At 42.9% G+C, this 23,641-nt stretch overlaps 1 protein-coding gene and 1 pseudogene across 1 annotated transcript in view; both read left to right on the top strand.

Moving 5' to 3' along the window:
* Positions 1-7,789: 7,789 nt before the first annotated feature.
* IPO9 (importin 9) overlaps positions 7,790-23,641 on the top strand; it is a 58,366-nt gene continuing 42,514 nt past the window's right edge. Inside the window, exon 1 of the mRNA XM_021682718.1 lies at positions 7,790-7,952. Within this exon, the coding sequence (XP_021538393.1) occupies positions 7,790-7,952 (163 nt within the window). The remainder of the gene's footprint in view (positions 7,953-23,641) is intronic.
* On the top strand, positions 17,200-18,299 carry LOC110574083 (annotated as a pseudogene).

Below are 23,641 nucleotides of genomic sequence, written 5' to 3'. Positions count from 1 at the left end.
AGGGGATGAAGACAAGATGGCTGCCTATCTCGGAAGTCACCAGACCACAACAATAGCATTCCAGCCTTCAAAGAAAGACTGTTAGCTCTGTCTTATACCCTCTAATTTAACATGCATGAGAGTCAATAAACCCTACTTTTTTTATTTTTTATTTTCGCTTTTTGTTTTCTTTTTTTTCCCCTCCCGTGTGCCTATTTATTTTCCTTTTCTTTCTTTCTTTTTTTTTTTTCCATTTCCTCTCATGTCCACAAAATGCTTGGGTTGCTTTTCCTGGGGCTAGTTTGGCTTTTCCAAGTGGGTTTTCTTCGGAGAATCTGATGCCATCTAATTGACACTAGCTAGATGCCTGCCATGCCACTATTTTTGGCATCCTTGGGACTTACAGGAGACCCGAAGCATTGGCTCAGACAAAAGTAGTAAAAGAACCTTGACTTCCCTTTTGAGAAAGCACACGTTCTGCCTGGGAGCTCAGCTGCCAGCCTCCAGTCTGAGAGTGTATCACCCCATGTTGATAGAAGATCTACTCTGAGCTCCACACTGGACTGGAGGAAAACCAGGAAACTGGGAATATTCCTTTGTCTTGTGGCCTGTTGGGCCCCCCATTGCGCTATTCTGATGGCGGCCACTCTGCTCAACTGAATCAAAAATCCGTAGCTGGCCTTTACTATTTGTTCTTGACAAGTAAATATTCACTTACAGGAGACTGGACATCCATATGAAATACTCCCAGTCAGAATATAAGGTTCAAGGAGTTTGACTTGGTGGCAAAGATCTGCCTTCTAAAGGGATCCACCTTCAGTAGAAGTTGCCCCGAAGGCCTGGCAGTCTATATGCTTTCACTCAGCAAGGACTTACTGAGTACTTACTGTCTGCCAGTCACCAGGTTTAAAAAAACAAAAAAGGCAAGACTTGAGCTGTTGTGTTCACAATCTAGTAGGAAATCTTAACCTCCATTAAGTGCACATCCTCTGCTTATCTAGACCCTCAGGATCATCTAAGAAATGTAGCCAAAACCCAAGGTGCCAGCTAGAAAGAAGCCTTTGATTAGATGTCTAATACATGGGGGGCAGAAGATCTGGGATCCATTAAGATGGACCCTGAAGGACTATGGAACCTTGCTTATCTCAAGTGGACAAGTCCTCTACCTGCCATTTCTGGAAGCCCCTGTGGGATGAGATCCAGGCTGAACTGCCTGGCGAGGATGAAGTTTCAGGGCTCTACAGATCAAAGACCTGTGATGAGCCTGGGCCCAAGTGTGCATTCTTCAGATTCCTATGTAGCACAAGACCTTATCCGAATCTACAGGCATACTCACCTGGACTGTTCTGTCCCACCCAACCAAGGAGTACATGCATCTGACTCTTCATATCAGAATCTTTCCATTTAGGTCCAACAGATGGTTCAGGTTGCTCCCTAAGAAAGCTTCTGCATTCATCTGGTAGCTCCCAGGGATGACAGGGTCCTCTATGCTGGAGACTGTTAGTGCTTTTGCTGCTAAGTCCATGAGCTGTGAATATCCCCAACAACTCAGCTGTAAAATATGCAATTCTGTGGTGGGAAGAGGCTGTTTGTTCAAGGATGGTGCTGATATCATTGCCTTAAGGTCTCTGCTGTGCACAATGAGGAGGCCCCAGAGCTGGATGTTCCAACTTGGAAGGAAGGGAGGACCGGATGGGCCTTCTTTGGACCGAGGCCTCTTCTGAACCCTGTCCTTAGCTCCAGTCCCATGGCAAGGCTCAGACTTTCAATGCCATCTTGATCAGCTGGTTGAGCCCTTAACTCTCTACTTTCTGGTGCTGCCCAGCCAGTGCCTTCTATCATGGATGTTACTGGCTACTTGAGAAAAAGGAAAGGGGAGAACCCCTTCCTCCATTCCAACTGCCTCAGACCTCCAAAGGGATTCTTGGCTCCCTGGTAACCATGGATACCACCGTGAATTTTACTTGGATCCTCAGCAGGTTGATTCTGGAGGCCTCTCATGTTACTAATTTTACTCTCTATTTCTGGGACCCACCACCCTCTACTCTGAGTTGACTGCTGCATTTAGCCCAGGTCTCTAGTTGCTTTCCTCCAAAAAGTGTGTTCCCATCTAATGAGGTGGCACTGCAGCCTCAGCTTTCCCTCTGGAGCCTGGGACCCTGTTTACAGTTGCACACTTGGGCCCCTCATTGTGGGGATTTGTTGTCTCACCAAGGAATCATGCTTATGTGGCAACTGCAGAAAGTTGAGCCTCCTCATGGTGCTATAACCCCTTGGGGTGCTCATCCAGACTTCTCTGAAGCAGAAAACCTGAGTTTCCCCCTTACTGCCCTAGAACTAATGACAAGAGCGAATCCACAGCATTCTCTCCTACCTACGCACCTGCTTCTTAGTTGAGACTCTGGGATCCCTCCGAAAATGAAAACTGGGTCCCATGGCTAATTTCTCAGCCCCTGGGCACCTTCAGAAGAACCCAGCCTATGTAGGACTGGGATGTGTGCTCTCCCCTTCCTCTCCAGACCCTCAACTCCATTCCTCACCAAAGTGGGCTAGCAGATGACATGGTTCAATACCCAACATCAACTTCTGGGGAGAGCCATGACTCCAGGGGAGGTTCCTCCGCAGACTCCCTCTCATTTCTGGATGAAGATGACCACAACACATTTTGTCCAGTGTATGTGTTTCTCAATCCCTGCCTAGGCATTAAAAATAAAATACTAGGTAATTGGAGGCTAATACAGGACCTGATGTCTGTGTGTGTCTCTCTTCCCACCCCCCGCCCCCGCCCCCGCCTTCAAGAGCACTTTGCAGTTGCTGTTTCCTAACTTCTGAGGCTTCAGAATATTTTTTAAAAATCTATGCTTTGTGGCAGCTCTACGGTGCTTATCTCTGTCTTTGTGTGAATCCTTATACCAACGTCTTTTTCATGTAGTCTGACCATTGGGAAGCTAGAGGCTGACAGGGAAGAAATATTTGCTGTCCATGGACAGACCCTACAATGAAGTCCTTACTGATTGGCATGCTACATTTTGGTCTTGAATTACCAGCCTTCTAACTAATCTATTCATACTCCTTAAGGATTTCAGAAGAAATAGTGATTTTTTTTTTTTCATTTCATTTCATTTCTGGCTTTTTGGTTTTCCTGTTTGCAAGACTCCCAATGGACCTAATCTCACCACGCCTCCACTCCTAGCTCCCTGACATGAGGGTCACACGATTCAGAGGGACACTCCCTTCCAGTCTTGGAGGTCACTAGTTCTGTGGTATTCCAAAAGAGTAGGAAGACAACAGCCTGCTCTTTCTCACAAACACCTCACATCATCACCTGAGAGGACACCCATATCCAGAAACCCTGCTTATAGGTGAAATTTGCCAGACCGAGTGGGACTTGGTCCTACAAGCCAGCATCAGGAGACCTACAGGAGACTCTAAGAATTCTTTATTTCAGGGTGTTTAGGAAAGGAAGCTGTTCTTGTCCTAATCACAGGTTTAACACAGGGTTCAAGGTGTTAAAGTAATCCAGATCACCAAATGTAACTCCTCATCATACTTATTTTTCTTATTCTCAGGCCTTAGCTAAGCTGACGCTAATAAGCAGACTATAAGTCAACCCCACTGATGGGCTGAAATGTGTTTTTCCAGCCAGAGGTTTTGCTAATGGATATACTAATTTAATGCTGGTACACTCTTTTGATGACTAGGAACTACTAGCAAGTTCTGGCTACTAGTGGTTCATGGCTCCACTAAAGAGGCCATAAATAATAAAATGGCCTTAGGGACACTGTGTTCCCAAAAGGCCAATGCCTGAAGATAATTGCCCTTTATACTTGAATCAGCTTTATATATTCATGAGTCCTCAACCAACCTGATCAGGGATCTATGGGGCCACCAAGTGGGCTCTCCCCACTGCCGAGGATCCATGTGTGTGCAGATGCGTGCTCAGCCTAGCCCTGGAAGCAAGCACTGCCAGCCAGAGACTGGGAAACAGAAGTAAACTGGAAGATGAGGACCCCAATAGAGATTTGGAGGCTGCATAGAGACCATTAGAGTTGAAAATTAAACCTATGTATACTGGATCCTCCCAGTTTGATGTTTTGGGTATTTTTCTGAATGATTATGCCATGGAGAATTTTCTGTTGACAAGAGTGGTCATGGAAGTAAGTGGACCCTTGGTCCCTTGATTCAACTCTCATTTCTTAGAATACTGGTTTTCATCCTATGTTTCCAGACCAGCAGGTGCGGCAACATCTGGGAACTTGTTAAAAATGAAATTATCAGGCCCCATCTCAGACCTACTGAATCAGAAACTAAGGAGAGGGCCCAGCCATTTGTGTTTTAACAAACCCTCTTGGTAATTCTGATGCACACTATAGTGTGAAAGTCACTTTTTTAAAGGGAAAGGCAAGCAGCAGAGTCCCCACACTGAGGGGCTTTAGGACCAAAAAATAAGGTCCTAGGTTGTAATTCAGGCTTTTACATTAATTTGAAAGTTACCTTTCCCATGCTTCCTTATGTTTCTGTTTTTCCTTTTATTTAACACAGAAAAGGTTCATGTGCCTTTGGGCAGACGGGAGGGGGAAAGCAGGAATCTCTTTGAGTTGAACACAATCTTCAGAAAAAAATCTCCTGGCTCTGAAATTTTTACCTGGGAAACGAATGGGCTGTAGCTGAAGCAAGCAGTTGGAGGTCTCTTCCAGACTGCTCTTCTGCTAGATTGTGTCTACTCCAAGGCTTTTTCTGATTATATAATAGGATGAGAAAAGTCAGAAAATCTCATTTGTATTTCCATGGCAACTCGTGCTCTTAGCAACATCCCCTCTCCTTTAGTTGAGTTCTAAATGGCACTGCTGGGTCTGAGAAACCTGGCCAGAACCTCCTTCCCCGGGGCAGCTGGAGGGCTCCAGTACCCCGAGGAAGACCCCGTCTCCATGCTCTGCTCCGCTCACAGGACGGGCTGAAGCACAATGAAGATGCAGGACAGGGACAACTAAATCCCTGGGCTCATCCTTTCCTTTCCCCACGCCAGGCCTAGGGTACAGAATGACTCAGCCACAGTGATAGAATAAAATCCTTTAAAAAAAAAAAAAATCTGAGAGGAGCTTCTTATCTTTCCAGATTCTAGTTGGTGGGGCCATGGGGTAGATGAGGCTATTGACAACTGGTTTTGTTTCAAGTTTGTCAGTTTTCCCTGTGAGGGAGCTTATGGGTAGAGGACAAAGTAATGTGCTAGTACTAGGCCTCTTGAAATCTAGGACCAAGCATCTGGGGAGGAACTAAGGCTGGAAGAAGACAAGTGTAAAACAGATTTCACTGAAATCACCCCTTCGGTCCCCCCCAAAGGCCTATAACGGGCCTTTGGTCATCTCCTGTGCGATCTTCCTGCTTCCTTCCCATTCCTTGGAGACTGAAGATGTTAGATAATAAGCCAAGAGCTCCCATATCCCAGCCAGTGTCTGGGCTCCTGCTGTGCAGGAGCCTCCCACTTAATGACTTTTGTTACTGTTGTTGTTTTTTGTGTTTTGTTTTGTTTTTGTAACAGAACAATCTTTTTTTTTTAATGAATTCCCACCCCTACCAGATTTCTTTCCTTCCCTCCCCCTCCCACCCCCATCCTGTTTTAGGCAGCACTGTTTATGTGATGGAGTCTGTGTTTCTCAAGTGCATGGCAATCCTCAGGTGGAAAGTGGGGAGGAATTTTTGCACCAGGTTTTTGTGTGTTTTTTTTAATTTATTGGACATAAAGCCCCAAACCAGGATATGTATGTACCTGTGTGTTTGTTTTTTCTCATTTGACCCTCCCCTCTTTCAATCTACCCCCTTTTATATCTAATGTAGAGAAAGCAAATTTGAACCTGGAAAGCAAACCGTTGTATATAGTTGCGGTAACAATCATGAAGAGAGCTGAGCTGTCCCCTCAGTAATTTGTTTTAAGTAACAAATTGGTTGAAAATTAAATCCATGCCAGGCCAGCTGAAGAGGCCTTCCTCCATCACTGCCAGAGGCCCCTCTCATCTGGGCCCTCTGTTCCATCAGGCATGTCTCCTCCCAGCAAGATTCATCTGTTTGATGCCATTTGCGTTTCAATAAAGTTATCTCCTGTATTGTCCACTGGTTCTCTCTAGTTCCCTCTCTGTCTGGTTTCTGTCTCCATTTATCTTGTGGCCCATTCCTTGATCTGCAAGGTGAGACTGCTTGCGGTCATTTGCCTAACCAAGAGGTAAACCTCATCTCCCTGGAAATGTCTGATCCTCAGATCCTAAGCAGGAGCTCTGGAACCCTTTGGTTGGGGAAAGGAGGGGTCGGGGAGTTCCCTACTTGCACGCTGTGGACATAGCATCTTTCACCAGCCCAAAATTCAGGGTTCTTGAGTCCTCCATCCACTGCCACAATGTTTGAAAATCTACCACCCTCTGGACTTTCCTGTTCTCTTCCAGGGGTAAAAGTGAATTAACCCAGGAAAAAAGAAGCTGCTCTAATGGAACAAGGAAAGAAGGAAAAGAAGTCCTACTATTCCCTACTTTGGAATTTCAAGGTCCAAGAAGCAATCTTTCCCCTATGAAATTGTGGTAACACAACCCACCTGTCCTCTCACATGAGAAATGACAAACGTGTTTAGAGCTGTCCTCAAGTCAAGGAATCAATCTTTAGGAAGAATACTCAAATGAAGTGACACCCACAGATCACTATCAATTTAGCAGCCATAGTCTTAGAACTAGGCTAGGAATTGCCATCTGGTTTCCTCTGCCGCTTGGGAATGAGAGTCAGAGTTCCTAGAAACCATTTTAAGGCACTCACCCTGAACAGCTTGCTAAAAATTACCTGTTCCTCTTGCTCTAGAGCCTCCCATTCCGAAAACATGCCATTCTACCCCTCTGCCACTACGTGCTTGCCAACCTGACGTGCATTTTTTAAAATTTGAAATGTATTGTTTTATTTACATTCTGCCCTGCATTTTTAACCCCTCTGGATAATCCTCTCCACTTGCTCCAGTATTTAGCATTATCTCTATTCCTTCAACCATTTCCTACAACCAGCCCGAGGATATCCATATTAAACTTCACTCCTTAAATGTCCAGCCACAATTTCTCTGGGGAAAAAAAAATTTATACGTTCTCAGCGAATAGGATTCATTCTCAAATAGTCATTCAAGTACTCACTCTGGAGGAAATACCCTTCCCCACGCAGGTGCCCTCTCCTGGTCAGACACTCCACAATTTTGAAGTTGGGCTCAACTAGGCTGGAAAGCCAAGGGACTGGGTCTTTTTCAGGTGACCACTCTCCACTGCCCAGTCCACTTAAGTTTCTTTTTCCCTACCTTTGAATTCTTGAGGCTGAGATGAAGAGACTCACGTGAGCCAACGGTTTTTTTCAGTGTTTGGGGTGGGGGGGAAAGACTGGTTTAAAATAGCTATTTCTGACCCAGACCTCTCTCCTTAAAGCCCTCTACACCCATTCCCATTTCACTTCCTCTCTTCTAACAAAGTATCTTATACCTGAAAGATCCATGAATTTAAAGTCCTATATCATGGCGTTTGTTCCAAGTGAGTTCGCTAACTTGCTGTTCCACTTTAGAAAATGCCCCTAACCTCAGTTTTCATATAAATGTGAAGTGATTCTTGCGCGAAAAGGTGCGGTTTTCGTCCATACGACAGGAGGCGCTGTCTCTGGAGGCTTAGGCCCATTCCCCACCCCCTTCTCGCTCCCGCCCTGCTCCTGTGCGCAGGCGCGGCTTCGCGGATTGGCCGCGCGCGGGAGCCGTCATTTAGTGGCGGGTCCCGGCCGCGGGGCTGGCGGGCTGAAGGGAAGAAAGATGGCGGCAGCGGCAGCGGGTGGTGCGGCCTCCGGGCTGCCGGGTCCAGTGGCACAAGGATTGAAGGAGGCTTTGGTGGATACCCTCACCGGAATCCTGTCCCCAGTGCAGGAGGTGCGAGCGGCTGCCGAGGAACAGATTAAGGTGCTCGAGGTGACAGAGGGTGAGTGAGGCGGGACCGTCACGAGGATGGGTCGGACCTGGGCCGGCCGTACTATCCGCTGGCCGCAGCTCCGGACCGGCCGGGGGCAAGGGGAGTCAGCCAATGGAGATCTGGGCACCGAGGCCCAGCAGGTGGGAGTGCGGTAGGAAGCGAGAGGACGATGTCCCCCTGTGGCTGTGAAAGTCCGGGAGAGGGGAGGCGCGCCTGGAGGAGAGGGTCGGGGGAGGTGGAGCCTCGAAGGGGAGGGGGAGGGTGGAGACTAGAAAAGCTAGATGGAGTCTGGGATCTGCGGAGGACCGAGATGGAGCTAGACCTGCTGCTGTTGGAGGAAGTCGCGCGGTCTGGGAAACATTTTTGAGTTTAGACCAGGGTCTTTTGCTGTCCTCTTTGCCAGCTCGGTTGTACTGAGATAAGAGTAAGGGGAGTTATTAGAAGTGGTGAGAGGGCAGAGCCTTGAGAACGCGGCTATCAAAGCTTAGTACATAATCAAACAAGTTTCTGCCTCTGAGTTATAAACCTAGCTGGTCGTTCTACCTCTTAATGTTTTTCCAGAAATCAAATTCAGTGCATGTGCAGATGATTCACCTTCCTGATCATACTCCCCGTTAATTTTTGAAAATAATTTGCACTTGTTAAATACCGCTGTGTGCATTTCTGTTTGAAGGAACTGATCCTTTGTCTTTGACTCTTTGTCCCCGTACTCCTATTATATGCTTTAAAGTGATGGAGAAAAAACAAACTATTGGTTTGAGATTGTCAATTTTCTGCTGAGTGGGCCTTTCACCAGGCCCAGTGTAGCCACTTTACAAAAAACAATTTGATCCTAAAACAGGAGGAGGGAAAATCCTCTTGGTCTTTATGTAAGAAATATATTTGGTTTGTCAGGGCTTCACTGGAAGAACTGCAAATCTTTAGAATTTCCCCCAGCTCAGCCACCTCTTAGAGGCCTCTTCTGAGATTCGGGAAATTGTCCATGGACTAACCAGTCACACTCAAAACCTTGAGTTTGCTGTCCTCCTGGGCTTAGGATTTTTACTGAAAAAGAACTTCAGACAAATCTTCCTTTAATTTTATATTCTCTCACAATATGAGATCGCTGTTGAAAATGAATTTCCTTCTGTTGAAAATACATTGAGATTTGGGATATAATAGGTTAAGGACCATTTTGAAGGCCTAATTGTAATTGTCATTGTTCTGTAAAATGTCAGACTCTACAGTAGGAGCAACCACTGGTTAGGAGAAAGCTTTTTGAGAGCCATGCATAGATTGATTGCAGTTATTGCAGTCGCTTAGATAAAAATTTTTAATTCACAGTCTCTGCCTCCCTTGAATATTAAGGAGGAAGAGTGACAAAGCAAAGGAACCTCATCACATTCAAGTTACTACTTGAATAAAGTTGAGGGTCTGATGCCTTCCGTGAATGATATCCAATGTTCCTGGTGCCCAGATGTAAGTCTGGCACCTTCCTACAAGAGGTGAACGTTGGTGCATGTTTTAACTGTCCAATAACAGCTCCACTTGGGCTCTGATCCCTTCTCTAGCCAGTACCATGGTCTCATCCAGGCATAGCCGATTATTGTATAAACTTCTTGAGATCTTTTTGAAATTCTAGTCTCTCATTTTCTTCATCTTTTTGGGCCTTGAAATCTAAAATTAAACAGAAGTGCAGCGTTTTGCATTTGATTTAGGCCACTGACGGGAATAGACTGAAACACACACACCTTAGCTTACTGGTAATGTGCTATCAGGCATGCTGTGCTACATAAAAAGGCTATATAATACAGTGACCTGGTATTGATGGTCTGGTACTAAGGCATATGACTCACAGGTTTAGGATGTGATGTACAGGGTTGGACCAGGTCTCTGGAGTTGATTGCAGTGCTTTGGACGCTTTGGAGGCTATTTGCGTTGTTTAAATAATCCAATTCCTTATGTTTATTTAAAAACGATAAAAATTCACCCCTTTTCAGTAACCTCTTTATAGATGGAGGGTGATGATCCATTCCTCAGATGTAGTACCTTGCTTCTCTCCTTTCCTCTTCTTATGGGCTTTACCAAGTTATTTTTGCCACTGGGTCCAGAGTACCTCCTGTCTTATATTCTGTCTGAATCTCAGATGGTTCCTTAACATGGTCACTAATTTTTTTCCACTAGCCATTGCCTTCCTTTAGATGAAAATATAGCACCTGGCTTCACAGCCAGGATTTAGCCAACTATCTGTCCTGATGAAACTGGTAGGACACTGCTCTTCCTATTATTATTAGAACACCCTGCAGGCCAGAGTAGGAACCATTCTTGTAAATGAATGAACAAATCATTTTCCATTCCTTTGGAGTTGCTTCACATTTTAGTTTTATCCTAGTGGAAGAACCTTGCTTTCTGGTCCTAGGAAACACACTTCCTTAGAACTTGAAGTTAATGAGAAATCTGAGAGTTGGTGTCTGTTATCATTTGTGTTCTGGTAATCTTTTGATCTTTTTGGTTCCTGGGGTCCGGTGTCAGGTAACAACCAAATCTGGTTAAACACAAATTACCACACTGTCTTTGTAAGCCATTTATTATTGCCTCACATGGAAGACTGGTCCCAGTTGATCTTTAAGATTTACCAGTCTGCTCCCTTTGACAAACAGATGTACCACCTTCCTTGGTTCCCTAGTCCTAGTCCTGGAGCTTAAGTGGAAGAATTTCTAATTTTGAAGGAAAGAACACAGATCATTTGTTAACCCTTCTCTGTTAAATGGACAGACAAGAGAGGTTGACATACTCTGACCAGATTCTTGGGAAGATGAGATTTTAAGAAGCATTTATCCTAAAAAATTGAGATTGCTGGAGCCCAAAGTATATTCTGGTCATTTAGTCTGCCAACTGAAATTTTCCAAGAAGTAATTAGTTATTGTGTTTTCCAGAATGGGAGGCTACTGTGTTAAGTCTAAGCCAAGGAAGTGTATATATGTGAGAGATCCATCTCTGATACTGGGTTGATTTCAAAAGGATCAAGATAAAATCAGCCTGGTGTCCTGGAATGATGTTCTTGAGTTCCTGTGCTTTCCATTTTCCCCAGTCACTAGAAATCTGAGGGAAACCCAACAAACCTTTCTGAATAGAAACCCTATTTAACAGTGGTTCATTAGAGAAGGAGATGGTGCCACAAACCACCTTCTTCAGACACACTCCCATCCGGAATTAAGAAGCATATTACTTGAAAGTTTGGAAGTTCCTCTGCTGTTACAGTATTCCAACAGATAAATGGTCCCCTTTCTTTTTTCCTTAGGAAGATTGAGATTTTGAGTTTGATAAGCCGAATTTGCAGGAATTGAGTTCTGCCTCAACAGAGGAAAAATAAAACTCTTTTGATCTGTTAGAGCATTCTTCTAATTCTTGCTTTATTTAACAGGCAGGGTCATATCAAGCATTTTATAAACATAGTAGTTAAAAAAGATCGGAAAGGTTGTGAACTGCCAGAGATCTCTTACATCAAAGTCTAATGTCTACTGAGCTTTTCTTTTTTGTCTGACTTAAAAGATCATGACTTATGAGAATATCAGCTCTTTATTTTCGGTGTATTTATGCTTTACTTTTTTATATCTTAGAATGAAGGTTTTCCTTCTGTCTCTACTTTCCTCTAAGAGCAGCATCACCCAAGTGGTAGAATGAGTTGCTTTCATTCATAAGCTCTAATTCTCCAGGCCAGCATAGCAGACTCTTACATAACGAAATTTAGACCCTAGGTCATTTTCTTCTCTTATTTCTTTCCGTCTACTGGAAGTGAAGACATTTTCCCCCACCATTTGGCTTTGACTTAGTCTTTTCTGTCTTGCTCCTAGCAGATACATCACATAAAATACTTTTTTCCATCACCATTATATTGAACTGGGAGGGGGGGAATTATCTCTCCCTCACTTTTCCTGGCATTCAGATGCTGCCCAGGTATCTGTGTTGATCTCCCCACCCCCACCCCCATCTTAGATGCCTAGAGAGATGTTCCTGCTAGCTGGAGGTTTGCTTTCTGGTTCTCATGGGCACTTTTCTGGCTCTCTTACAGTATAGCGTAAGCACTGTCACCTGCGAAGGGAGCCCCTCAAGGATCCAGACGCACTCCTGGGCATGTGGCGGGCACTGAGCCGAGCGGAAGGCGGCCACGCTCGGAAAAAGGCCAGTGGTGGAGTTTTCTTTTTCCTTTCAGCTGTGGTTTTGTGGTGCTTACCAACCCCCGTGAGAAAAGGGGGGCTTCTCCAGAGCTTTACTGAGAACTACCTCCTTTCCCAACCAAACCCTATTCACAGTTCTTCCTAGTAGTAGCTTCCCTGACTGTCAAAGCACTACCAAGTCTCATGTCTCTTTAGTAGACCCTTAAGACCAATAGTATATGTTTCTTAACTTAATCCTTTATTCTCCATGCTCTCCTTTGGATCTTCCCTTCTAAGCCAGGTTTTAGACAGATAATGTTTTTGCCTAGTGGCGTGAAAGGGGAGCAAGGATAATGAGAGAGCAGAGCAAAAGTCTAAACACCAGTCTAAAACACCAGAGAATGAGTTAAGGGATGAGGGCAAAAGCTTTCTTAGAAAGGATGTCAGAGCATACCATTTTGGGCTGGATAAAAGTACTCAAGAACCTACAGTCGAGGTGAAAACCCAGATTGACAGAACAGGTCTATCTTCACCTTGGGAAAAGGAACTAGAGAAATTAAATCTAACAAAAATGGCATTAGAAAGCTAACTTTATACAACCCATTTGAATGGTCCCCCTTCGGCTTAACTGATTGTAGATTGAATCTTAGTTTAATCTGAATTGTCCTTTCCAAGCAAGACAAAATAAAACAGCTGTGTATCTTTGTGTCTCTTGTACTTTTCTGCCTTAATCATCCCAAAGCAAGTTATTCAGCTGTTCTTTCTAATGCTTTGTAAAGAAATTATGTTAAAGACACCAATCAGCAAAACTGGAAATCCCCCAATACACAAAAATATAAGTAAAAGTACCCTTTCTTTACAGATTTACTTAGTTGTATTTCTTCAAAAAATATATGGTCTCTGTTAAGTAAGTATCTGTAAATAGAATTTTTACTACTTAGCAGAAATCAGCACTGGATAGGAACAGCCATGTTGATGGTTTAAAACAAGTCAGAGAACTTAAGGATTTTTCTCTGGCTTTTCCTTCTGTGCATTAGTTTTAAAGCACAGAGTTCACCCGTCACCACACCACCACTATCATTCCTTGTAAACAATTCTTCATATAGCTTTTAAATAAACTAAGTTTTATGGCATGAAACTCTCCCGTGGTGACTGATACCCCTGTATTTCTAATGGGTATATAGTCTAGGCAGAATAAATTGGATTAAATAAATAATAATTGAACTTTCCCTCATATCTCCTTATAACCTAATGCAGGTGAGTTCTTGGTCTTTGAAGTTTTGGAATTTCCAAACCAGAGCTGATCATATGGCCACTGGTTTTGAAACTGTGGGAGCCTGTAGAAAAGAAAATCTGTTGTTTATCCAGTCTGTTTTTAAAATTTGTCTTTAGTTAATGGTGATTATATTATTTGAAGATTTTCTTTCCCATTAATGCTTTTGAGCAGAGAGTCATATTACTTGAACTTTCAAGCCTCTTCTTTCCTATGTGGAGGAAATAAACTTTCAGAGAAATCTATCTTATAATGCTTGTTGTGGGTACAGATCCCCTAGTTGACTCAGGTTTCTTGGTCCCGCATGGACCTTAATCTTCTGATAGCCTCTTACTCTCACCATCCCTTGCAATCTCAGCAATATATGCAAAGTGATTAGTGGAAATTGGGGTGTGATCTTTGATGATCTCAATACTAGACAAGATTAATTTAAAGCTTGTGTTAGAGTGGAGAGCTCCCAGCTATTGTGATCATTACTAGAGTACTACCTTCTTCTGGCACTGGTATGAAAAAAAAAAATGTATTCACACTAAGCTTTTCTTTAAAAAGAGTAGACTTGATGTTCTTAGGTTGATGAGAAAGGACCCCCCCGAACGTGGCAGGACCTGTGTATAGAGTTTGCCTGGTCTTCATGCTGTAACAATTCTTCTAATTGATGGCATTGTTGACTGATGGAAAGTGGGTGGTTCCATTTCCCTTCTGTGAGCCGTAGTGTTACCCTACAACTGTAACAGTATCTGTGCTTTCATTGGAAAGGTAATTATTCAGATTTGTTTAAGCTTTATAGCCTTGCCTCAAGTTTCATATCTTCTCAAAAACTCTGATTTTTATACCTCAGTATCTTTTTCATATCGTATGATTAAAAATTTTGCTCATCTTGACCCCATTTTAGTTTGTCCCTGTAATAATGATCCATAAATTGTGCTCTTACCAGGAACATTAAAACCCATATCACAGTGGTCCACACAAAAATTGAAATAAGTACTTCAAAAGAAAATACTGTATGGCCCATGTAATTTATGAATACGTATGGAACATCCTGAAAGATAACACATAATTGTCACAGAATTGGCTGACTGTATCCAAGGAAGCTAAACTTGGGTGGACAGTGACTTCTAAACAGACTTGGGGCTGTAAAGTTAACATCCATCATCACACTAAGTATCTGAAGTCAAAGAAAGTGGGGGTGGGTACCTTTACAAGTGCTCTTTCTCCTTTAATTGAATTTCACACATGCATTTTAAAGAGCTTTTTTCCATTAAACTTGGACACTGGTTGGTATCCAGGAGGTCTTCCAGAATTATATCTGACTCATAAGTGTTTTAGTCCATTCTGAAAGTTGATTCCCATATCTTTGCGTTGTGGACACCTAGTGTTTTTTCTGTTTATAGTTTCACAGACTTACCAGAGCCTGGGCTCACCAAACCAGTCTTAAGAATTAGAATGAATTTCAGTATATTTAGAGGTAATTCTACAGGTTTGAAGTGTTTGCTTGTGTTTTAATCACTTAACTAAATTCTTTAGAAATATTGTGGCTTCTTTTGTGGTGCTCTTGCAAAAATTCTTCTTTCCTGGGTGAAAAGATAGGTGCCATAAGATTGTATCAAAAACTGCAGTTGAGGAGTGCTTGGGTTGCTCAGTCAGTTAGGCATCCAACTCTTGGTTTCGTCTCAGTTCATGATCTCATGGGTTATGAAATTGAGCCTCATGTGGGTCTCCCTGCTCAGCAGGGAGTCTGGGTGGAATTCTCTCTCACCCTCTCCCTTTGCCCCTCCCCCCTCGCTTTTGCTCTCGTTCTCTCTTTCTCTAAATAAATAATAAAATAAAAAATAAAAACATCTTTTAAAAAAACTACAGCTTAAAATAAGGGTGTAATAAGAATGAGTTAAGAATCTAAGGATTTGGTAAAGAGGTAGGGCATAAAATGCGAAAATCAATAGCCTTCATATAGACAAACAAAAGGCTAGAGGACATAATGGTGGTTTTTTAAAAGTCCATTTACAATAGCAGCAAAGAAAAATACTTCGGGATAAAATTAACAGGAAATGTACAAGAACCTATTGGGGGAAACTATTAACAGTCCTGAAAGACTTAAAAAGTAAACTTGATTTTCAGAGTCCATTGTCTCTCATGGTTCTGAAAAACAAACTGAGGGTTCTGGAGGGGAGGGGGGTGGGAGGATGGGTTAGCCTGGTGGTGGGTATTGAGGAGGGCACATTCTGCATGGAGCACTGGGTGTTATGCACAAACAATGAATCATGGAACACTACATCTAAAACTAATGATGTAATGTATGGGGATTAACATAACAATAAAAAAGACATGCACATAAAAAAGTAAACTTGAACATAACTGCTTAATGGGTATGGGTTTTATTTTAGGATGATGGAAATGTTTTGGAATTAGGTAGAGGTGGTGGTTGCACAACATTGTGAATGTACTAAATGTCACTGAATTTTTCATTTTAAAATGGTTAATTTAAAAAAACAAAAAAGGGGCACCTGGGTGGCTCAGTCGTTAAGCGGCTGTCTTCAGCTTCAGGGTCCTGGGATCGAGCCCCGCATCATCACACTAAGTATCCGCGGGAAGCTGCTTCTCCCTCTCCCACTCCCCCTGCTTGTGTTCCCTCTCTCACTGTCTCTCTCTCTGTCAAATAAATAAAATCTTAAAAAAAAAAATGTATAAAAAAACAAAAAAAAGAAATGGTTAATTTTATGTGAATTTTACCTCAATTGAAAAATTATCTTTCAGAGATATGTATTAAAGTATTTATAGAAAAATGGGGGGGAAAAGTAGACTTGAACAAATGGAAAGACGTGCTATCCTTGGATGGAACAACTCAACATTATAGAGGAGTACAGAAGTTGATTCTAAATTTCACAGAAAAACAAACATGAAAGAGTAGCTCCAAAAACACTGAAAAGGAAAACTTTGAGGAGGGACTAGTTCTACCAGACATTAAAACATTATATAAAGCCTCTATAATTAAAACAAACAGCATGGCACTTGTGCATGAATACACAAATAGAACTGTGGAATAAAATGGAAATAGACACAAGTACCTACAGAAATATAGTATAGATAAAGGTGGCATCTCAAATCATTGGGGTAAAGATGGACTTCTTAATAAAGGGTGCTGGGACAACTGGGTAGCTATTTGGAATTAGATAAATACCTCATACCATACAAAAAAGTAAACTCCAAATGGATTAGGAATCTAAATATTTAAAAAATGAAACAATATAAGTTATAGAAGAAGATATGGATGAATTTTTCTTTAACCTTGGCATAAGGAAAGGCTTTCTGACTATGACACAAAATTCAGAGGCAATAAAAGATTGATACATTTGACTGCATAAAATAATGTTTTTCATTTGCATGACAAAAACCACCATATAGAAAGTCAAAAGACAGCTGAAAAACTGGGAGAAATTTTTCACAACATACACAGACAGAAGGATAATATTCTTTGTATGTAAAGAACTCTTATAGAATTGAAGGCTCTGAAAAAAAAAATTGAGGGCTGTGTTTCCCTATCTTTATCTGGGAAAGAAGAATGGGGTGGGGATGCTGTCTAGGAGGATGGGGTTAGGATGGAGCAACCTAGACAACCTGTGGCTAGCAGGGAAAGACTTGGCCTGAAAATCAAGGTGTTACGAGATGGCAGATGGGGGCCACCGGGGGGTGGCTCAGTTGGTTAAGCGACTGCCTTCGGCTCAGGTCATGATCCTGGAGTCCCGGGATCGAGTCCCGCATCAGGCTCCCTGCTCAGCAGGGAGTCTGTTTCTCCCTCTGACCCTCCCCCCTCTCGTGCTCTCTCTTTCTCATTCTCTCTCTCAAATAAATAAATAAAATCTTTAAAAAAAAAGAGAGATGGCAGATGGGGTTGGCAAGGACCTGGCATGCAGCTGTATAGTACCTGGAGTCAGCAGCACCTACAGATGGATCCTGGATGCCGCTCAAGGTTGCTCACTGGATTTCTGGAAGGGGAATGGCGAGCTGAGAGGTCTCAGGAGGCAGGAACCACTTCTCAAACTGGCCTCCCAGGACACAGGAGTGGAGATGGTGGTTGGGGACAGCCCCCTGAGCCCCTGACCCTTGCTGCCATGGAACCTCCTGCCCATCTAGGCAGGCTCCTGGCCAACTGTAAGCTGGAGCAGTCCCACCAGCTCCCAACTTCCCCTGCCAGCATGTCACAACACCACCACTCCCTGAAGCCAAATGAGCCTGAATGTGAAGTGCGCCTTTTTGGAGCAAGGGAACAGGAGGCCACTGAAGCAGGAATTGACCTAGAAGCAGAAATTGACCTAGAGGCAGCCATGGGAGAAGCAGAGATGGTGCAGTACCTGGGGCCTAAACTAGGCCTGTCTCCCAGGGCAGAGTCTCCAATACCTACAATACCTTTGCCTAGTGCGGGAGCAGATGGCAAGGCTCCAGCAGCTCTACTTGCAACTGCAGACCCAGAGGCCCCCAGGGGGTCGTGAAGCAGAGGGGGAAAAGGAGCCAGCCCTGGCCCTTTCACCTCCACTTTCTTGTGCCCCAGGCAGTGAGGTGCACAGACTGCTCAGCCACACACAGGAGACCGCTTCACCCCTAAAGGTAGGGGTGCCTAGTGCCAACCCTCCCAGGCTGTGAGAGGCCCCAGCAGAGCCGCTTACATCTTTCCATCCTTCCAGGGACACAAGTGGGATCTCTTCCACTGGAACAAGATCAGTCCTGCTCAACCGGATCCTTTGGAGGAACCTGAGATACCTTGAGTCCCCTGCCCCTCCTGATGGCCCTCCCCCAAGGATTGAGTCAAGGGGTGTCCCTAAAAGACCTCCATGCCAGCCCCTCTGGAAGACCTTTATGCCATCATTTGTGGTTAAGCAACAAGCAGAAACCTTTCTGTATGCTGAGACTGGTACAGGGACATGATGCTTAGTGGAGGGGTGTTCGGTGAAGTCTTCTTCCTCGCCCTTTTCCCTGTTGCTGCTTCAGGGGCACTGCCAGGAAAAGCTGCTGATGCTCACCCTTCTCTCTGAGGAGAGGGCTGGATCTTTGTCCTCTGGGCAGCCTGGCAGAGGAGCCCTGGTTCCCTGAGAGGCCCCAAGGTATGGCAGCTCCCAGAAATCCCTGGGCCTAGACAGTGTGAACTAGCTTATTTATCTGGAGTCCATGGAGCGTGTTTGGCATGGTGATCTGTTGGGGCCTAGAATATCACAGATGTGTATTTATGCAAAATGATACATGTATCTTTGTGAGTCTGTCACTGTTGTGAACTGGCTGGATCCAACCATCTTTTCTGAATCCTACACTCAGCAGGTTGGTCTTCTGGGGGAGGTAACTGGAAGGATAGAACTGACCTTCATTCCTCAGTGGGCAGTTACTAATTTAGAGTCCTGCTTTCCTCATACCATCGTGGGCAGCCCCAGAACAGAGAAGGGTACTATCTTGGGTGCCTCTGCATGGAGTCTCTTGCCTGTGGAGCAGAGTTCCTGAAAACCAAACCTGGAATGGAAGGGTCAGGGACAACATGGAGAATAGCAGCGTAAGCTTCAAGGTCGGTCTTCAGCTGCTTTGATCTCTGATAGCCTTTACACATCAGAGCTGAAACCAGGGACTCATTCTAGCTTTTAGATCTTGACAAAATCCCTTAACTTTTCTGAGCCATAGCTTCCTGCTCAATCTCCCAAATGGTTTAATGATACCTGCCCTGCCTACTTCACAGTGTTGTTATGAAGATAAAACACGATGAAACTGTTAAAAAAAAAAAAAAATGAGGAACAAAGGACCAAAAAACTCTAGTAGAAAAATAGGAGAGAGACATGGACAGACAAATCACACACACCCCCTCAAAAAAAGCACTCAGACATACAAAAAAAGTTTAAAGTGATTAGAGAACTACAAATTAAAACAACATCAAGATACCATTTCTTATCTATCAGCCTGGCAAAATTTTTAAATTACAATACCACATTCTGTTGATGAGACTGTGGAAAAATACACTTTTTTTTTTTTTAAAGATTTTATTTATTTGACAGAGACACAGCGAGAGAGGGAACACAAGCAGGGGGAGTGGGAGAGGGAGAAGCGGGCTTCCCGCGGAGCAGGGAGCCCAATGCGGGACTCAGTCTCAGGACCCTGGGGTCATGACCTGAGTCGAAGGCAGATGCTTAACGACTGAGCCACCCAGGCGCCCCAAGACTGTGGAAAAATACTCTTAGCATTGCTAGTGGGGATGCAAATTGGTACAGCCCTTTTGGAGGAAAATTGGCCATACCTAACAATACTATGTATGCACTTACCTATTTTTTAAGATTTTATTATTTGTCGGGGCGCCTGGGTGGCTCAGTTGGTTAAGCGACTGCCTTCGGCTCAGGTCATGATCCTGGAGTCCCTGGATGAAGGTCCGCATCGGGCTCCCTGCTTGGCAGGGAGTCTGCTTCTCCCTCTGACCCTCCCCCCTCTCATGTGCTCTCTCTCATTCTCTCTCTCTCAAATAAATAGATAAAATCTTTAAAAAAAAAAAAAGATTTTATTTATTTGTCAAGGAGAGAGAGAGAGTACAAGCAGGGGGAGTGGCAGGCAGAGGGAGAAGCAGGCTCCCCGCTGAGCAAGGGGCCTGATGTGGGACTGGATCCCAGGACCCTGGGATCATGACCTGAGCTGAAGGCAGATGCTTAACCCACTGAGCCACCCAGGTGTCCCTGCACTTACCATTTGACCCAGCAGACCCACTTCTGGGCATCTACCCTGAAGGTACACCTTCAATATATATGAAAATATATACTGCACAGCATTGTTTACTGTGGCATTGTTTATAAAAGCAGAATATTAGAAGCAATCTAACTGCCTACATTAATGTGTGTGTGTGTGTGTGTGTATGAGGGTATTTGAAAAAATAGATTTATACAGTGGTATATTATACAGCTATAAAAAAAAAAGAATGAGAAATCTCCAAACTGATTTGGAATGAATTCCAGAATATAATGTTAATTGAAAAAAAACCTGCAAAAAAGCACAGTATAGAAATGTTCATATAAACAAGAGGACATAAGAAAATACAGATGTGGGGCACCTGGGTGCCTCAGTTGGTTAAGCGACTGCCTTCCCCTGCTTGTGTTCCCACTCTCGCTGTCTCTCTCTCTCAAATAAATAAATAAAATCTTTAAAAAAGAAAATACAGATGTATCTATATTCATTTATGCAAACGATATACAGGAAAGATAAACCAGAAATTGGTCATTTACCTACGTGGAGTGAGTGGGGAAAGGGTGGAAAGAAGTTAATAGGAATGAAAAGGGAGCAACGCTTCTTGGAATGTTCCTTTTTGTATAGCTTTGACTGAGAATCGTAGTAGTACCCCCTAAAATAAATATTTAAAGTCAGACAGTGGAGGGGGCCCAAAATGGAAGTAATAACAAATAACCTAACTGTATTGCAAATGAATAGCATAGTTATTATTAAGTGTTAGGAGAGAAAAGAATTAACCTAAGTAACTTTGGAAAATAGTATTTTGACTGCATATTTATTGTAAGATTAAAGTCAAAAAGAACTATATACAAAAATTGTCCTCCAGTTAATATGTCTGTTTTCCACAAGAGTATGGGATAATAGTTCTGTAATTAGTTTACATGTATACTAAGATTGAAATGAGTAAGTCAATTTATTGTAGAAAATGAGAGCCAGGGGCACCTGGGTGGCGCAGTCGGTTAAGCATCAGCCTCTTGGTTTTCCAGCTCAGGTCATGATCTCCGTTGTGATCTCAGGTCGTGAGATCAAGCCCCAAGTTGGCTCCATGCTTGGAGTTTCTCTCTCCCTCTCCCTCTGCCCCTCCCCTCTGCATGCTCGCGTGCACACACACACACTCTCTCTCTCTCAAATAAATCTTTTTTAAAAAATGAGACCCAGATTTATCAATGGTAGAGAAAAAGTTACATCAGGAAAAGAAGAAAAGTAGGATGACCTTTGAGGCATTGGATTGGCATCTGAGGTGTCAGTATATGGATGGATGGATGTATAGGCGTATGTTCACATACATACATATATTTCCTCTTGGGGTTCTCTGAGAGGGCTTAGGAACAGTGATACCTCAGTAGCAATGAGCACAGCGAGCATCCAGATCTGGTTTTGAAATAGCATTCTCCAATAAAATAAGCACTAGGGATCTTGGAGAAAAAGTTGATTCCAGGGCCTAAGGGAAAATACAAGATAAGCCTGGAATATCTTGTGATATCAGGAAAAAAGGCAGTACTGTAAAAAGGATGGCAATGTATAGAAGTATATAGGAGCCAAATGAAAGGAGTGCCAATGGCCAAAGTAGAACAATTTGGGAAACTAAATAATGATAGTACTGGATTAAAACTATAGAATAAAATAAATAACATGAGTCTACACTGGTGTAAAGAAATAATTGGATAAAGAAAGAAGAGAGTTCTTCATTAGAAAAGAATTGCAATAAATAAGAGTAAAGAGAATAAAAGAAATACAAAAGCACCATTAATAATCACTGCAGACAGGATCTACAGGTGGGTACTAAAATCAGTGTGTCAAAGTTTAAAAAGAAATAGGATATTAGCATAATTTCAAAGTATCTCTCCCAAGATTTTTATCAATCACAAAGGGAAAAACAGTACCTATGCAGTGAAGAAACCCAGTAGGTCCCACATTACCGTGATCATGGTTAACATGTCTAGTAATTTTTCAGCATTAAGTATTCCCTGATAGCATATACTGAGGACACAGCGTCACTTCTCTGATATTTTTGCCAAAAATGAATAACCTCAATGTAATCGTGAGGAAACTAGGGTCAAATGCACATTGAGACACATTCTACAAAGTAACTGATCATTACTCATCAGAAGTGTTCTGGTCATAAAAGACAAGGAAAGAATGAGAGAATGTCATGCATTGGAGGAAACTGAAGAGACATGACAACCAAGTACATTGTGGGGTCTTGGATTGGATCCTGAAACAGAGAAGGGACAGTAAGGGGGGAAAAAACTGGTGAAATTCTAATCAAGTCTGTAGTTTATAGTATTACACCCATGTTAGTTTCTTGGTTTTGATCATTGAATCACAGTTGTGTTGTAAGTTGTTAATATCAGAGGAATGTGGGTAAAGGATATCCATGAACTCTATGTACTATTTGTCACCTCTTCTTTAAGTCTAGGAATTATTTCAAAATAAAACATTTTTAAAAATATAGACATAGATCATGGGGCACCTGGGTAGCTCAGTCCATTAAGCTTCCAACTCTTGATTTTGGCTCAGGTCATGATCTTAGGGTCATGAGATCGAGCCCCGAATTGGGCTCTGCACTGAGCATGGAGCCTGCTTAAGATTCTGTCTCTCCCTCTCCTCCTCTCTCCCTCCCTCCCTCTCAAAAAATAAAAAGAGAGAGAAAGACACAGATTATTTTCAGTAGCTTTTAACCTGTTTACTTGGATAAGCCTTGAATATGAAACAGTGCATGGGTGACTTTTTCTTGGTATTAAGCTTTTCTATTTGTATAAATATCCTTTGGATGGCTATTCCAGTGGAATCCAATTGTGATAGAATTTACCATGGAAGGTAACTTTAGGGACGCCCTGGCTCAGTCAGTTAAATGTCTGCCTTCAGCTTGGGTCATGATCCCAGGGTCCTGGGATAGAGTCCAGCGTTGGACTCCTTGCTGAACAGGGAGCCTGCTTCTCCCTCTGCCTACCACTCCCCCTGCTTGTGCTCTCTCTCTTTCTCTCTGACAAATAAATAAAATCTTTAAAATTTTTTTAATTAAATTAAAAAAAGAAGAAAGTAACTTTAGTTACAGAGATAGGAAAGCCAAACAATGTTCTCATTATGAGTGATAAAAATAATAATAGCACAATAACTGATTTTTTACAGTGTACTTATGGTGGGCAATACAAATAATAGCACAATATATGATTTTATTTTAGTTACAGAATTTTTTAAAGATTTTAAATTTAAAGGCAGATACTTAACTGACTGAGCCACCCAGGCGTCCCAGTTACAGAATTTTTATTTCTCTTATGGAAAGAACTTTTAAGATCTATTCTCTTAGCAACTTCCAAATATACAATACAGTATTATTAACTATAGTTGACATGTTGTACATTCCTTCCCCATGACTTACTTATTGTATAACTGGAAGTTTGTACCTTTTGAATCCATCCATTTTGGCCCTCTCTTCCCTACCCACCCCTCCCACCCCCCATCTCTGGCAACCACACACACACACCGTTTTCTTTATCCATTCGTTAGTCAGTGGACATTTAGTTTGTTTCCAAATTTTGGCTGTTGTAAAT

Source organism: Neomonachus schauinslandi, chromosome 6 (genome assembly GCF_002201575.2).
Source record: "Neomonachus schauinslandi chromosome 6, ASM220157v2, whole genome shotgun sequence".
NCBI lineage: Eukaryota > Metazoa > Chordata > Mammalia > Carnivora > Phocidae > Neomonachus > Neomonachus schauinslandi.
The sequence above is the reverse complement of the archived record's forward strand: the minus strand, read 5'-3'. Positions and strand labels throughout refer to the sequence as shown.